A 16,033-nucleotide genomic window follows, 5' to 3' on the forward strand; every position below is an offset into this window, starting at 1 on the left:
AGACAAACTTACTTGGCACCTTTATGGGTCTGATCTAATTACAACATTTATCCAACATTCCCCACACCAATGCCGGGAGCTGGTTTGCAGTACTGACTCACTAAGGATGTGATGAACATAATAGCCAGGTTACATGGCATTGCGGTTCATGATCCAGGTAATCAGGAAATGGGTTACTGGGTTGTTCCACCATTTCGGTGTCTTTTGAGAAGTATATCGTCCTAATTTAAAAAAAATACTTACTAAAATTACTTTAGTAAGTGCCAAATAAAGTAACAGGGTTGACGATTGACAAACATAAATCCCCTTTTGACAGGAGGAATGGAAGCTTGTTGTTGTGCAACAGGAAATGGCAATTGAATGCAATCTTCACAAAAACATTTTTATTGTTAAAACATTTCTAGCCTGTCTATCTATGGGTAACAGGCAGTGGCGATATTAGCATGTAACTCTTGGTGGGGCAAACCCTCCAATTGGGTGGATGCATGCCAGCAAAGCCACAACAGTAAATAATATATTAATTGCACTATAACGGTGACAAACGGTGCCCACAATATGTTAGGGCCTACATGAAGCTGTCCCAACAGCAGTCCCAACACCTTACCACTGCTACACCTGGCTATCAGCGGAGCCTTGTCTGGCATCGAAACAGTTCATTCAGCCTAATTTACTGCCTTTTAAAAAAAACATAGCTGATATGGCTGACTTGGTTAAACAAATGGGGTTTCTGCTGACAATTGAGATGTTCAAACTATGGCATAAGGGGACAACAAGTAGATAAGAGGCAATTTGTTATTTCGATCAAGACATTAATGAGCAAGCTAGGACGGACGTAGTCAATATAACTATTTGTTCAGCACTTTTACAGAAACAGAATTCAGAACATGGGCCGTTCTTACAGTGTTCTCCCAGTACACCAAGTCAGAACTGTATGATAAATAAAGGGGGCATATAAGCAGACAATGACAACTCTTACAATATTCGATGATTACATTTCTCTAAAACAGGTTATAGGCTACATTTGTACCACCAAGTCAGAACAGAACAGTAGGTGAAATTAAGAGTGGAAAATAGACCAAATTATTAGGGTGAGGCACATGGGCTACTAACAGCTCACTACACAACACACACTTAGTATTACTTTCTTAGCTACAGTATAACATCTCCCTGGCATATAACATAATTTATGCAGCAGCATACAATACATTTTCGTACACACCTTGTTGTGCTGTGCTCACTTGAACAGGAAGGTGGCGTGGGCAAATTTTATCATCAAAGTCTGGATTGAAATTCTGGATTTTTGGATGGGCACTTCTAATGTAACTATGCAGCATAGTTACATTAGAAGTGCCCATCCAAAAAGGCTCAAGGTCATTGGCCACAGATAAAATTACGTCAAGTCAAGTTATATCTACAGTTGCTTTGATTGGACTGATCATGTCAACATCATACTTTCAAAATCTTAGCTCGCGGTCATCATCATGAATCAAGTCTACAATCAATGAGTGGTTTGGAAGTACTTGAATTTTCGAGCTCTACTATTAGATTTGGCAGTGACGTAGTGTCCCTATGAGTGACAGGACACGGAGACAATCACGGCGCAACAAGAGAACATTACCAACCCCTACTCTCCGTATTTTCCACTGGCTGCCCCACCACCACAGAAAGCACTGAGCTAGGCTGAAACACCTGCATTTGGAGCTGCCTTTTTCAAGAAAGGAAGCTTTATTAACTCAATGATTTTGTCTTTTTTTCTTACTTTGTTTGCAAACTGATATGTGACACTTATTAATGCCAAAATAACATGCAAAATAGGTAACCCACAAAATGTGGGGCTCATACCCTGAATGACGGGTCGCCATTGAAAACAGGGTTGACGTGTAATGCTTGAACTGGCTCAGTTTTCCATCACAAAACACCCCAAAATTGACAGAAAGAGTAGAACCAGCTCATCTGCTTTTACACTATGATTTGACTATAAGATGTTCATTGCTTCTTTTTGATAAATATTTATAAAGGAATAGTTTCACCATATTAAAATGAGAGTTCAGTTTACGTAACAGGGTTGACCTTAAAATGAGGGACTGACGTAAATTAATCACTTATCACACAAACTAAATAATAATCTTCATAAATGACTTTGTTAAAGCAACAAAATAACTAGGGCTTTACAATGGAGACTTTCTGGGATTAAGTGGGTTAAAATCTTCCTAAATGTCACAGAGGGTGCATGGAAGGACATGTTAAGCTGCAGCTGGCCCAGGACAGAGCGGCACGGTTTGCTCTTAATCGTAAACAGAGGGCTGATATAAATGCTGTGCATGCCAGTCTCTTCTTGGCTAAGAGTTGAGGAGAGACTGACTGCATCACTTCTTCTTTTTATAAGAAACGTGTTGAAAATCCCAAATTGTTTGCATAGTCAACTTACACACAGCTTTGACACACACATTTATCCCACCAGGCATGCCACCGGGGGTCTTTTCACAGTCCCCAAATCCAGAACAAATTCAAGAAAACGTGCAGTGCCTTGCAAAAGTATTCACCCCCTTGGCATTTTTCCTATTTTGTTGCATTACAACCTGTAATTTAAATGGATTTTTATTTAGATTTCATGTAATGGACATACACAAAATAGTCCAAATTGGTGAAGTGAAATGAAAAAAATTACTTGTTTTAAAAAAATTATAAAAAATGAAAACCTGGAAAGTGGTGTGTGCATATGTATTCACCCCCTTTGTTATGAAGCCCCTAAATAAGATCTGGTGCAACCAATTACCTTCAGAAGTCACATTATTAGTTAAATTAAGTCCACCTGTGTGCAATCTCAGTGTCACATGATCTGTCACATGATCTCAGTATATATAAACCTGTTATGAAAGGCCCCAGAGTCTGCAACACCACTAAGCAAGGGGCACCACCAAGCAAGCGGCACCATGATGACCAAGGAGCTCTCCAAACATGTCAGGGACAAAGTTGTGGAGAAGCACAGATCAGGGTTGGGTTATAAAAAAATATCTGAAACTTTGAACATCCCACGGAGCACCATTAAATCCATTATTAAAAAATTTAAACAATATGGCATCATAACAAACCTGCCAAGAGAGGGCCGCTCACCAAAACTCACAGACCAGGCAAGGAAGGTATTAATCAGAGAGGCAACAAAGAGACCAAAGATAACCCTGAAGGAGTTGCAAAGCTCCACAGCGGAGATTGGAGTATCTGTCAATAGGACCACTTTAAGCCGTACACTCCACAGAGCTGGGCTTTACGGAAGAGTGGCCAGAAAAAAGCCATTGCTTAAAGAAAAAATAAGCAAACACATTTGGTGTTCGCCAAAAGGCATGTGGGACACTCCCCAAACATATGTAAGAAGGTTCTCTGGTCAGATGAGACTAAAATGTAGCTTTTTGGCCACCAAGGAAAACGCTATGTCTAGCACAAACCCACCTCTCATCACCCCGAGAACAGCATCCCTGTGGGGATGTTTTTCATTGGCAGGGATTGGGAAACTAGTCAGAATTGAAGGAATGATGGATGGCGCTCAATACAGGGAAATTCTTGAGGGAAACCTGTTTGTCTTCCTGAAATTTGAGACAGGGACGGAGGTTCACCTTCCAGCAGGACAATGACCCTAATACTGCTAATGCAACACTCTAGTGGTTTAAGGGGAAACGTTTAAATGTCTTGGAATAGCCTAGTCAAAGCCCAGACCTCAATCCAATTGAGAATCTGTCGTATGACTTAAAGATTGCTGTACACCAGCGGAACCTATCCAACTTGAAGGAGCTGGAACTGTTTTGCCTTGAAGAATGAGCAAAAATCCCAGTGGATAGATGTGCCAAGCTTGTAGAGACATACCCCAAGAGACTTCCAGCTGTAATTGCTGCGAAAGGTGGATATACAAAATATTAACTTTAAGGGGGTGAATAGTTATGCACGCTCAAGTTTTCTGTTTTATTTGGGTCTTATTTCTTGTTTGTTTCACAATAAAAAAATATTTTGAATCTTTAAAGTGGTAGGCATGTTGTGTAAATCAAGTGATACAAACTCCCCAAAAATCCATTTTAATTCCAGGTTAAGGCAACAAAATAGGAAAAATGCCAAGGGGGTGAATACTTTCACATGCCACTTTACACTATTATAAAGGTGGAACTTGGAACTTCCTTCCATCTCATATTGCTCAAATAAACAGCAAACCTGGTTTCAAAAAACAGATAAAGCAACACCTCGCGGCACAACCCCTCTCCCCTATTTGACCTAGATAGTGTGTGTGTATGCATTGATATGTAGGCTACATGTGCCTTTTTAAAAATTGATGTAGTTCTGTCCTTGAGCTGTTCTTGTCTAATGATGTTCTGTATTGTCATTCTGTATTATGTTTTGTGTGGACCCCATGAAGAGTAGCTGCTGCTTTTGCAACAGCTAAATGGGGATCCTAATAAAATACCAAACACCAAATGTCAAAATGCTGAATTAGCAAGTCTTTATTCATATAAAAAAAATCTGATTTATTTTAAGTCTCCATGTGGTCTATATTAAAGGGCACTTCATTTATTACAACGAGCTTTTAAAATGCAATATTGGTGTAAAATGTCTACTTAAAATATTAAAGGCACTCTTTTCGTGGAACGACCTTACAATTATTATACTATGTTCAACACTGAATACAGGCAAGCTCACATAATGTCCAGAGAAATTATCTGTAGGTGGGCTTAGTCCTATCGTGAACTGTGTCCTAAATGGTACACAAATGGAGTGCACCATGTATGGCATACGGAGCCATTTCAAATTGACCCGTGATGTCTTCAAAAAATATTCAGCTAAACATAGTCTTGGCTGCTTAAAGCAGATGATAACGTTCTCTCTCCTGTGACCAGGACTTGGAGAACACGTTTGACGGCTGGACAGAAGACCTAGCCCACCTGACGGTGCTGAGGGAGTCCCTGTCTAGCTACATCAGTGCTGAGGACCTGTCTGTTCTACAGGAACGTATAGAGCTTCTGCACCGCCAGTGGGAGGAGATCTGTCACCAGGTACTGTATGGCTATTGAATATGTTGCTGTGAGGAGAAGCAGTCTCTTCCCACGGCCTCTGTGTGTCTGACTCAATAGGTGTGTCATCAGTCCAGCAAGAGAGACTAGAGCTGTCGTTTTAAGTTGTAATGGCATGTGCCAAATGGTGGTGCTGAAGCTCCATGATAGGCCATGGCCGCACTACGTACACATAGTTATGGGAAGAGGGTTGAATCTTGCAGGCTTGCACTGATTGCCGACTCTTGCAGAAAGATCTGCAGCAGACTATGGTCAATATGATTGAATAGTGGTTCTGCAGTATTCTTTATCGCCTTCGTGAAACATATCTCTGGTGATTTCATAAAGCTGGAAGCGTAGTGTTTAGTATAACTAGACTTGAGATAGAGAGAACTTTCATGCAAAACAGTACAGGATGTTTCCCCTTCAAACTACATCCGGTGTTGTATGTGAATATAGACCACATAGTGACAGGAAGTCACACAGTGCTAGCGTTAGATGCATTACATTAGGTAACACCTATACATCATTGCTACCTCTTCATTAATGTTCTGCGAAATCTATGCATATTGCCTAGTACTGCTTGTTGTGTATGTTTCTTTTTTTATATAAAAATGTTCATTTCTCTGTGCAACTAGCTATTATCCTTACCATGGTGAATTAATTAATGTATTTACAACACCTGTGTATCTGTCTAGCTGTCTCTCTCTCTCTCTCTCTCCATAGCTATCCCTTCGGCAGAAGCAGGTGAGTGAGAAGCTGAATGAGTGGGCCGTGTTTAACGAGAAGAACAAGGAGCTGTGTGACTGGCTTACCGACATGGAGAGCAAGGTGTCCCAGAATGGAGACATCAGCATCGAGGAGATGATCGAGAAGCTACGCAAGGTAAACACCAACCGATACCAGACCTTGTCTTTTCATTCGAGTTTGATTAATTAGACAAATATCCCATTGAAATGGTCTTCTCTACTCTGAATTGCTTCAATGAGAAATGCTTGTAGAAGTTGATTCCTCTTTGAATAATGTTTCAGTCCAAACTGTTACACTATTCTCCCTTTTACATGGTCTGATGACGGTTTTTAATCCCTCTCCCAGGACTACCAGGAGGAGATAGCGGTGGCTAAGGAGAACAAGCTGCAGCTGCACAAGATGGGTGAGCGCCTGGCCAGGGCCAGCCACGAGACCAAGGCCTCTGAGATAGAACACAAACTCAGCAAGGTGGGCGAGCGCTGGCAACACCTGCTGGACCTCATCGGAGCCAGGTAAGGAGTGCATTCGGAAAGTATTCAGACCACTTGACTTTTTCCACATTTTTGTTACGTTACAGCCTTATTCTAAAATGGATTAATGACAAAGCAAAAACAGGTTATTAGAAATCTTAGCAATAAAAAAACTGGTATTACATTTACGTAAGTATTCAGACCCTTTACTCAGAACATTGTTGAAGCACCATTGGCAGTGATTACAGCCTAGAGTCTTCTTGGGTATGACGCTATAAGCTTGGCGCACCTGTATTTGGGTAGTTTCTCCCATTCTTCTCTGCAGATCCTCAAGCTCTGTCAGGTTGGTTGGGGAGCGTCGCTGCCCCAGCTATTTTCAAGTCTCTCCAGAGATGTTCGATCGGGTTTAAGTCCAGGCTCTGGCTGGGCCACTCAGACATTCAGGGACTTGTCCTAAAGCCACTCCTGCGTTGTCTTGGCTGTGTGCTTAGGGTTGTAGTCTGAGGTCCTGGGCGCTCTGGAGCAGGTTTTCAAGGATCTTTTCTCCATTCATCTTTCCCTCGATCCTGACTAGTCTCCCAGGACCTGCTGCTGAAAAACATCCCCACAGCATGATGCTGCCACCACTATGCTTCACCCTAGGGATGGTGTCAGGTTTCCTCCAGATGTGACACTTGGCATTTAGGCCAAAGAGTTCAATCTTGGTTTCATCAAGCCAGAGAATCTTGTTTCTCATGGTCTGAGAGTGGCTTCTGTCTGGCCACTCTACCGTAAAGGCCTGATTGGGGGAGTGTTACAGAGATGGTTGTCCTTCTGGAAGATTCTCCCTTCTCCACAGAGAAACTCTGGAGCGCTGTCAGAGTGACCATTGGGTTCATGGTCACCTCCCTGACCAAGGCCCTTCTCCCCAGATTGCTCAGTTTGGCCGGGTGGCCAGCTCTAGAAAGAGTCTTGGTGGTTCCAAACTTCTTCCATTTAAGAATGATGGAGGCCACTGTGTTCTTGGGGACCTTGAATGCTGCAGACATTTTTTGGTACTCTTCCCCAGATCTGTGCCTCGACACAATCCTGTCTCGGAGCTCTACGGACAAATCCTTCGACCTCATGGTTTGGTTTATGCTCTGACATGCACTGTCAACTGTGGGACCTTATATAGACAGTCTTTCCAAATCATGTTTAATCAATTGAATTTACCACAGGTGGACTCCAATCAAGTTGTAGAAACATCTCAAGGATGATCAAAGGAAACAGGATGCACCTGAGCTCAGTTTCGAGTCTCGTAGCAAAGGGTCTGAATACTTATGTAAATAAGGTATTTCTGTTTTCGCTTTGTCGTTATGTGGTATTGTGTGTAGATTGATGAGGAAAATGTTCTATTTAATACATTTTAGAATAAAATAAAATAAAAAAATTTTAAAAAAAAAGGGAAGTGGTCTGAATACTTTCCGAATGCACTGTATATACTATGGCCGGGTGTGTGGGATAGGAAGTACATGGATATGCTATACTGCTGTGGGTTAGGAATATACACACATTTGTTTACACACGCCATTGGCGTTAATATTTGCTTTGATGCAGCCTTCTTGACTTTCAGAAACTCTCTGGCTGGCCCAGTGTACAGTACTGTACTTAGCACAATTTGACCACAATGGGACTTCCTAGTAATATATAGCTTGAATAAAATAAAAACAATGAGTGGAAAGAAGTGGTTTAATGACTGTGTTAATTGTTTTTAGGTGCTTCTTTACTAGGAATCTGCTGTGGTATGTATGTTTTCTTCTAAAGCAAGCTTCATGTATCCGGTTGCTATAGAGTGAAGAAGCTGAGGGAGACTCTGGTGGCAGTGCAGCAGCTGGATAAGAACATGAGTAGTCTGCGGTCCTGGCTGGCCCACATAGAGACTGAGCTATCCAGACCCATCGTCTATGACACCTGTGATTCCCAGGAGATACAGAGGAAGCTGGACCTGCAGCAGGTAAATATCCCGTCAGCTTGGTGGTCCCAGATCTGTTTGTGCTGTCTTGTAGACTCCCGTAGTCGTTGTCATAGCAGTTGGCAAGATGGCATTAACAGATCTGGCACCACCAGGCTACCGCATCAGTGGGCTGTGAGTACTTTGAAAACACACTGTAGTTTACACCCCTTGGTATAGCTATTAATACAGATACTGTACATAGTCAATGATGGTTGCTTATGTTGATATTTTATAGATCATTTTTAGTTCGTAGCAGACAGGCTTACAGACAATACAATAGAGAAGGGTTTATTGAAAGATCTTAGCAGGTTTCTTGGTTCTGAAAAGATCCCACCCTCTTTCTCTAACATAGCGTACCATAACATCCTTCCATCTTTCTCTCCATCTATCCAGGAGCTTCAGCGTGACATAGAGAAGCACAGTACGGGTGTGGCGTCTGTGTTGAACCTGTGTGAGGTGCTGTTGCACGACTGTGACGCTTGTGCCACGGACACAGAGTGTGAATCTATCCAGCAGGCCACTCGCAGCCTGGACCGCCGATGGAGGAGCATCTGTGCCTTGTCCATGGAGAGAAGGCTCAAGTAAGACCTACACAGTTTAACTTAACCTTTTACTGCAGTGGGCTAAATCAGGGTCGCACAGGGTGTTTTCTTGGTAGTCTTAAACAGATCTACTTTGAAACGAAAGTATACACCTCACACACATGGTTATGGGCTTAAAAAAATAATACACAGGGCCTTCCAAGTGTCACTGGGCCTGTAGTGACAAGCGTCATTACAGGCCCAGGTTCGATCCCAGGCTGTGTGGGGAGACCCATGAGGCGGCGCACAATTGGCCCAGCATTGTCCAGGTTAGGGGACCTTTAGCCGGCCGGGATTTCCTTGTCCCATCGCGCTCTAGCGACTCCTTGTGGCGGGCCGGGTGCCTGCAAGCTGACCTCGGTTGCAAGTTGGACAGTGTTTCCTCTGACACATTGGTACAGCTGGCTTCCAGGTTAAGCGAGCAGTGTGTCAAGAAGCAGTGCGGCTTGGCAGGGTCGTGTTTCGGAAGATGCATGGCTCTCGACCTTCGCCTCTCCCGAGTCCATAGGGGAGTTGCAGCGATGGAACAAGACTACCAATTGGGCAGAAAAAGGGGTACAAGTGAAAGTAAAAAATAAAACACACACACAAAAAAAAAGACACAAATATCATGTCAGATATGGAGTTTTGAGTTTGCATCCCAATATTACACTTTATATACAGTACCAGTCAAACCTACTCATTCAAGGTTATTCTTTATTTTAACTATGTTCTACATTGTAGAATAATCGTGAAGACTTCAAAACTATGAAATAACACATATGGAATCATGTAGTAACCAAAAAAGTGTTAAACTAATCAAAATATATTTTATATTGGAGATTCTTCAAAGTAGCCACCCTTTGCCTTGATGACAGCTTTGCACACTGTTGGCATTCTCTCAACCAGCTTCACCTGGAATGCTTTTCCAACAGTCTTGAATGAGTTCCCACATATGATCAGCACTTGTTGGCTGCTTCTCCTTCACTCTGCGGTCCAACTCATCCCAAACCATCTGAAATGGGTTGCTGTCGGGTGATTGTGGAGGCCAGGTCATCTGATGCAGCACTCCATCACTCTCCTTGGTCAAATAGCCCTTACACAGCCAGGGTGTGTGTTGTGTCATTGTCCTGTTGAAAAACAAATTATAGTCCCACGAAGCGCAAACCAGATGGGATGGCGTGTCGTTGCAGAATGCTGCACCTGCCCTCCTGTCCAACATCACTACTCTGGACGGCTCTGACTTAGAATACGTGGACAACTACAAATACTTAGGTGTCTGGTTAGACTGTAAACTCTCCTTCCAGACCCATATCAAACATCTCCAATCCAAAGTTAAATCTAGAATTGGCTTCCTATTTCGCAACAAAGCATCCATCACTCATGCTGCCAAACATACCCTTGTAAAACTGACCATCCTACCAATCCTCGACTTTGGCGATATCATTTACAAAATAGCCTCCAATACCCTACTCAACAAATTGGATGCAGTCTATCACAGTGCAATCCGTTTTGTCACCAAAGCCCCATATACGACCCACCATTGCGACCTGTACGCTCTCGTTGGCTGGCCCTCGCTTCATACTCGTCGCCAAACCCACTGGCTCCATGCCATCTACAAGACCCTGCTAGGTAAAGTCCCCCCTTATCTCAGCTCGCTGGTCACCATAGCATCTCCCACCTGTAGCACACGCTCCAGCAGGTATATCTCTCTAGTCACCCCCAAAACCAATTCTTTCTTTGGCCGCCTCTCCTTCCATTTCTCTGCTGCCAATGACTGGAACGAACTACAAAAATCTCTGAAACTGGAAACACTTATCTCCCTCACTAGCTTTAAGCACCAACTGTCAGAGCAGCTCACAGATTACTGCACCTGTACATAGCCCACCTATAATTTAGCCCAAACAACTACCTCTTTCCCTACTGTATTTAATTTATTTATTTATTTTGCTCCTTTGCACCCCATTATTTTTATTTCTACTTTGCACATTCTTCCATTGCAAATCTACCATTCCAGTGTTTTACTTGCTATATTGTATTTACTTTGCCACCATGGCCTTTTTTTGCCTTTACCTCCCTTATCTCACCTCATTTGCTCACATCGTATATAGACTTGTTTATACTGTATTATTGACTGTATGTTTGTTTTACTCCATGTGTAACTCGGTGTCGTTGTATGTGTCGAACTGCTTTGCTTTATCTTGGCCAGGTCGCAATTGTAAATGAGAACTTGTTCTCAACTTGCCTACCTGGTTAAATAAAGGTGAAATAAAAAATAAATAAATAAATAAATAAATAATGCTGTGGTAGCCATGCTGGTTAAGTGTGCCTTGAATTCTAAATCAATCACAGACATTGTCACCAGCAAAGCACCCCCACACCATCACACCTCCTCTTCCCGTGCTTCACTGTGTGAACCACACATGCGGAAATCATCCTTTCACCTACTCTGCGTCTCACAAAGACACAGCGGTTGGAATCAAAAATCTCAAATTTGAACTCATCAGACCAAAGGACAGATTTCCACCAGTCTAATGTCCATTGCTCGTGTTTGTTGGCCCAAGCAAGTCTCTTCTTCTTATAGGTGTCCTTTAGTAGTGGTTTCTTTACAGCAATTTGACCATGAAGGCCTGATTCACGCAGTGTCCTCTGAACAGTTGATGTTGAGATGTGTCTGTTACTTGAACTCAGTTTCTGAGGCTGGTAACTCGTATGAACTTATCCTCTGCAGCAGAGGTAACTCTGGGTCTTCCTTTCCTGTGGCGGTCCTCATGAGAGCCAGTTTCATCATAGCGTTTGATGGTTTTTGCTACTGCACTTGAAGAAACTCTCAAAGTTCTTGATATTTTCTTGATATTTTCCATATTGACTGACCTTCATGTCTTAAAGTAATGATGGACTGTTGTTTCTCTTTGCTGTTCTTGCCATAATATGGATTTGGTCTTTTACCAAATAGGGCTATCTTCTGTATACCAACCCTACCTTGTCACAACACAACTGATTGGCTCAAACGCATTAAGAAGGAAAGAAATTCCACAAATTAACTTTTGACAAGGCACACCTGTTAATTGAAATGCATTCCTGGTGACTACCTCATGAGGAGAATGCCAAGTGTGAGCAAAGCTGTAATCAAGGCAAAGGGTGGCTACTTTGAAGATATGAAATATATTTCTAAAATATATTTAGATTTGTTTAACACTTTTTTGGGTACTACATGATTCCATATGTGTTATTTCATTGTTCTGATGTCTTCAACTATTATTCTACAATGTAGAAAATAGTACAAATAAAGAAAAATCCTTTAATGAGTAGGTATGTTCAAACTGTTTCACATAGAAATGTACAAATATATATATGTTTATTAATTATGAAAAGATGAAAAATATTATTAACATTCCACCCCTGAGGTCACTAGAGGGTGATTTGGTAATTTGACTGCAGGAAATGGCTACTACTTTTAGATACAGTTGTCGCAGTTGTTTCTACAGTAGTGCCATTTTCTATTTATTTCAAGAGTATCATCAAGCAAAGTGCGGTGATGTAACTCTAGGGTTGGTTAGTCTATTTGATCGCTTATAATGTAGGCTGTCACCATAACTTAAAATAGTCCATATCGTTTTCATTTCTAAGGATTGAAGAGACATGGCGTTTATGGCAGAAGTTCTTAGAGGACTTTGCACGTTTTGAGGAGTGGCTTTTGACCTCAGAGAAGACTGCTGCTCTGCCCAACTCGTCAGGCGTGCTCTACACTGTGGCCAAGGAAGAACTAAAGAAGTTTGAGGTACAGTACAGCTATTACAGACCACCTTATTTGATATGCTGTAAACCACTATATTCTCTCCCCATGTATCTCATATTCAGAAGACAGTACCTCTACAGTACATATCTAGACAAAACTCATGGATGGACTAACTTGTCTCTGATTGATACTAAATGATCAATTGATCAACTAAATTGTCAACTGAATGATTAATCAACATTTCCTTGATCAATACTAAATGTGTGGGTTGATTAATATATATGTTTGAATTATATGTTGTCCTGTAGGCATTCCAACGTCAGGTCCATGAGAGTCTGACCCAGCTTGAGCTGATCAATAAGCAGTACCGCCGTCTGGCCAGGGAGAACCGCACCGACTCCTCCTGTCGCCTCCGGGAGATGGCCCACGACGGGAACCAGCGCTGGGACAACCTGCAGAAGAGGGTGGCCTCCATCCTCCGCAGACTCAAGGTGTAACACAACATAAAGTCTTGTATATAGTCCAATTCTACACTCCTAAATATCCGAAGTGCTCACAGAAAGAAATCATGAGGAGTGTCTGCCCAAAATTACAATTCATTGGTAGAAGAAAAAAAATCTGCGAGAAATGTGTATCCTAAAGCATCCCTTCATGATTTCTCCAGCACTTTATCAGTCAGCGTGAGGAGTTTGAGACGGCCAGAGACAGCATCCTGGTGTGGCTCACGGAGATGGACCTGCAGCTCACCAACATAGAGCACTTCTCAGAGTGTGATATCCAGGCCAAGATCAAACAGCTCAGGGTAAGAATGCCCACAATACCTCACACCTTGGGGCTGCCCAGGTACATGCTACTGGTCATTTCTTTATTATTAAACTTTATTTAACTAGGCAAGTCTGTTAAGAACAAATTCTTATTGACAATGACGGCCTACTCCGGCCAAAACCTAACCCGGACGACGCTGGGCCAATTGTGCGCCGCCCTATGGAACTCACAATCACGGCCGGTTGTGATACAGCCTGGAATCAAACCAGGGTCTGTAGTGACGCCTCTAGCACTGAGAATCAGTGCCTTAGACCACTACGCCACTCGGGAGAACAAGTCATCATTTTTGCTAATAAGTTTCACACCTGGTGGTTGTGAACTCAACCTTACCTGGTTGGTCTCTGCTTCTCTTCCCCTTTTTGACAACCTCTGAAGTACATTTGTTTGATTGATTGATTGATTGTCTACCAGGCGTTCCAGCAGGAAATCTCTCTGACCACTGGGAAGATTGAGCACATCTTCCACCAGGGTGAGGTGCTGCTAGAGAAGAGTGAGCCTCTGGATGCCGCTGTTATAGAGGAGGAGCTGGAAGAGCTGCAGAGATACTGCCAGGAGGTGTTCGGACGTGTGGAGCGCTACTACAAGAAGCTCATACGCCTACCGGTAAGCCTAGGGATGACATCTACTGGCCCCCTTGGTTCGATTTTAATGTTGGGTGACTTGGCTTCTAGCACCCTTTCATAGTAAAAAAAAAAGAGGATAGAGTTGAGCACATTCTCTCCTGTGGCCATTTGACCAAATGATGCCATGTCTTGATTCCTGGAACCTGTCGTTGTCTTTGTTGACTGTCTCATAAGTGTACCTCCCACTCCTCTTCCTCCAGCTAACAGGTGACGAGTACGACGTGTCATTCTCGGACCGGGAGTTTGAACTAGACGAACCTGGGGACCTGTCCAGCATTCCCTGGAGTGAGCGTCTGGGAGACTGCCTGATGTCCCCTCTACCCTCCCTAAGCCACTCTGCTTCCCTGGCTGCCCCTCTGCGGACTGGGGCTGAGTGCTCGGGCAGGGACACCCCAGCCAGTGTGGACTCCATCCCCCTGGAGTGGGACCACGATTACGACCTGAGCCGGGGGCTGGAGAGCGCCAGCAGGGCCCTGGGCCTGGCGTCTGAGCAGGGGGAGCACGGAGATGAGGGGAGCTACCAGGGATCAACTTCTGCCTCTGCTCTGTCAGGTCAGTCTAGTCTACACCGCTCACACCCGTACTGTCAGATACTAAGGATAACACACCCCTCACAACTTAAGATAGCCTCGATCTCAGAGAGAGTGGAGACATCACAGTGGAGAGATACAGTATTGTACAGTGGCTGTTAAAGCACACTCATATTCAGCCTTGTTAATTGTACGAAATGTGTGTATGTATATGTTTCTTCCAGATGTAGTGATCCCAGAGAGCCCTGAGGCCTTTGTTAAACTAACTGAACGAACCCTGAGGTCCTTGGATGGTAGGCAAGATGCCGTAGTGTGGAAAAATAACACTAACAGCCTACTTACTGCCTGCTAGTAGTTTGGTTTGGTTTTCTTACTCGCACACTGAAGCATAACAGCAATTACTGTTAACCAACAGCACCACTTCCTAACGATTTGTATTTTTTTATATTACATTTTGCAGCACATAGGCTACTGTAGCTAACAAGCTAATTTGTGGTTGGCATCCTGTGTGTTTCAAAAGGTGCATGTTGTTGTGCACTGTTGGGGAGATGTTGTTGTTTTTTGTGTTACAAATGTCCTTTGTCCCTTGTCTTCTAATTTACCACTGAATGGATAACACTCACAATTAATGATATCTTACAATGTTTTGGATGGATTTCTATGTCTGTTTTGAAGAAAACATTTAGGGACGGTTTTTCGGGCACAGATTAAGACAGATTAAAGGAAAACTCCACCCCAAAACTACATTTTGGTAATGGTTTCATTAATCCATTGTTGACATAGTCCCAAAATGTTTTGCTTGTCAGCAATCAAGATTTCAAGATATGTAACTTTCATATTATTTTCATGTATTTTGAAAGTTACATATCTTGAAAACTAGATTATTGGGTGGAATGTTCCTTTAAACGAATCCAGGCTGTATCACATCCGGTCGTGATTGGGAGTCCCATAGGTCGGCACACGGTCGGCACACAGTTGGCCCAGCGTTGTCCGGGTTTGGCAGGGGTAGGCCGTCATTGTAAATAAGAATTTGTTCTTAACTGACCTGCCTATTTAAATAAAGCTTAAATAAAAATTTTTTTTTTTTTTTTTTAACTCCTGAATAATCTACATTGAACGTGCTTTTAAATCCAATAGGAGTAGGCTTAATCTAGATCGAAGAAACCGGCCCTTGAACATAAAATCAAAGCCTTTATCTAACTGTATTCCATCTCATCTTCCCATCCTCAGGAGAGGGAGGTACCCTGGAGACTCACATCCTACAGTTGGACAAGGTTCTGGACACAAGCCGGTTCCACCTGCAACAGACAGAGAACATAATCCGCAGCCGCACCCCAACTGGCCCCGAGCTGGACGCTTCATACATGGGATATGTGAGTACTGCTGGTCTCATTCACTGGTTAATATACTGGTCTCATTCACTAGACTAGACACCTAAGTCTTCTGCAGCCAATTTGGCTCTCCGGGTTTGTAAACATGAAGTTACGATTTAAACTATTCCATGAATGTTATTGATATGTCTGATGAGAGA

The 16,033-nt window shown here is 42.8% G+C and overlaps 1 protein-coding gene across 1 annotated transcript in view; it reads left to right on the forward strand.

The window, feature by feature from the left end:
- Nucleotides 1–16,033, forward strand: part of syne1b (spectrin repeat containing, nuclear envelope 1b) — a 134,948-nt gene that overhangs the window by 104,183 nt on the left and 14,732 nt on the right. Inside the window, exons 132-143 of the mRNA XM_065003343.1 lie at nucleotides 4,878–5,033; nucleotides 5,757–5,915; nucleotides 6,126–6,292; nucleotides 8,063–8,225; nucleotides 8,619–8,806; nucleotides 12,416–12,566; nucleotides 12,833–13,015; nucleotides 13,189–13,326; nucleotides 13,761–13,952; nucleotides 14,173–14,524; nucleotides 14,727–14,795; nucleotides 15,733–15,875. Coding sequence (XP_064859415.1) covers nucleotides 4,878–5,033; nucleotides 5,757–5,915; nucleotides 6,126–6,292; nucleotides 8,063–8,225; nucleotides 8,619–8,806; nucleotides 12,416–12,566; nucleotides 12,833–13,015; nucleotides 13,189–13,326; nucleotides 13,761–13,952; nucleotides 14,173–14,524; nucleotides 14,727–14,795; nucleotides 15,733–15,875 — 2,061 coding nt within the window. The remainder of the gene's footprint in view (nucleotides 1–4,877; nucleotides 5,034–5,756; nucleotides 5,916–6,125; nucleotides 6,293–8,062; nucleotides 8,226–8,618; nucleotides 8,807–12,415; nucleotides 12,567–12,832; nucleotides 13,016–13,188; nucleotides 13,327–13,760; nucleotides 13,953–14,172; nucleotides 14,525–14,726; nucleotides 14,796–15,732; nucleotides 15,876–16,033) is intronic.

This window comes from Oncorhynchus nerka, linkage group LG18 (genome assembly GCF_034236695.1).
Source record: "Oncorhynchus nerka isolate Pitt River linkage group LG18, Oner_Uvic_2.0, whole genome shotgun sequence".
NCBI classification, from domain to species: Eukaryota; Metazoa; Chordata; class Actinopteri; order Salmoniformes; family Salmonidae; genus Oncorhynchus; species Oncorhynchus nerka.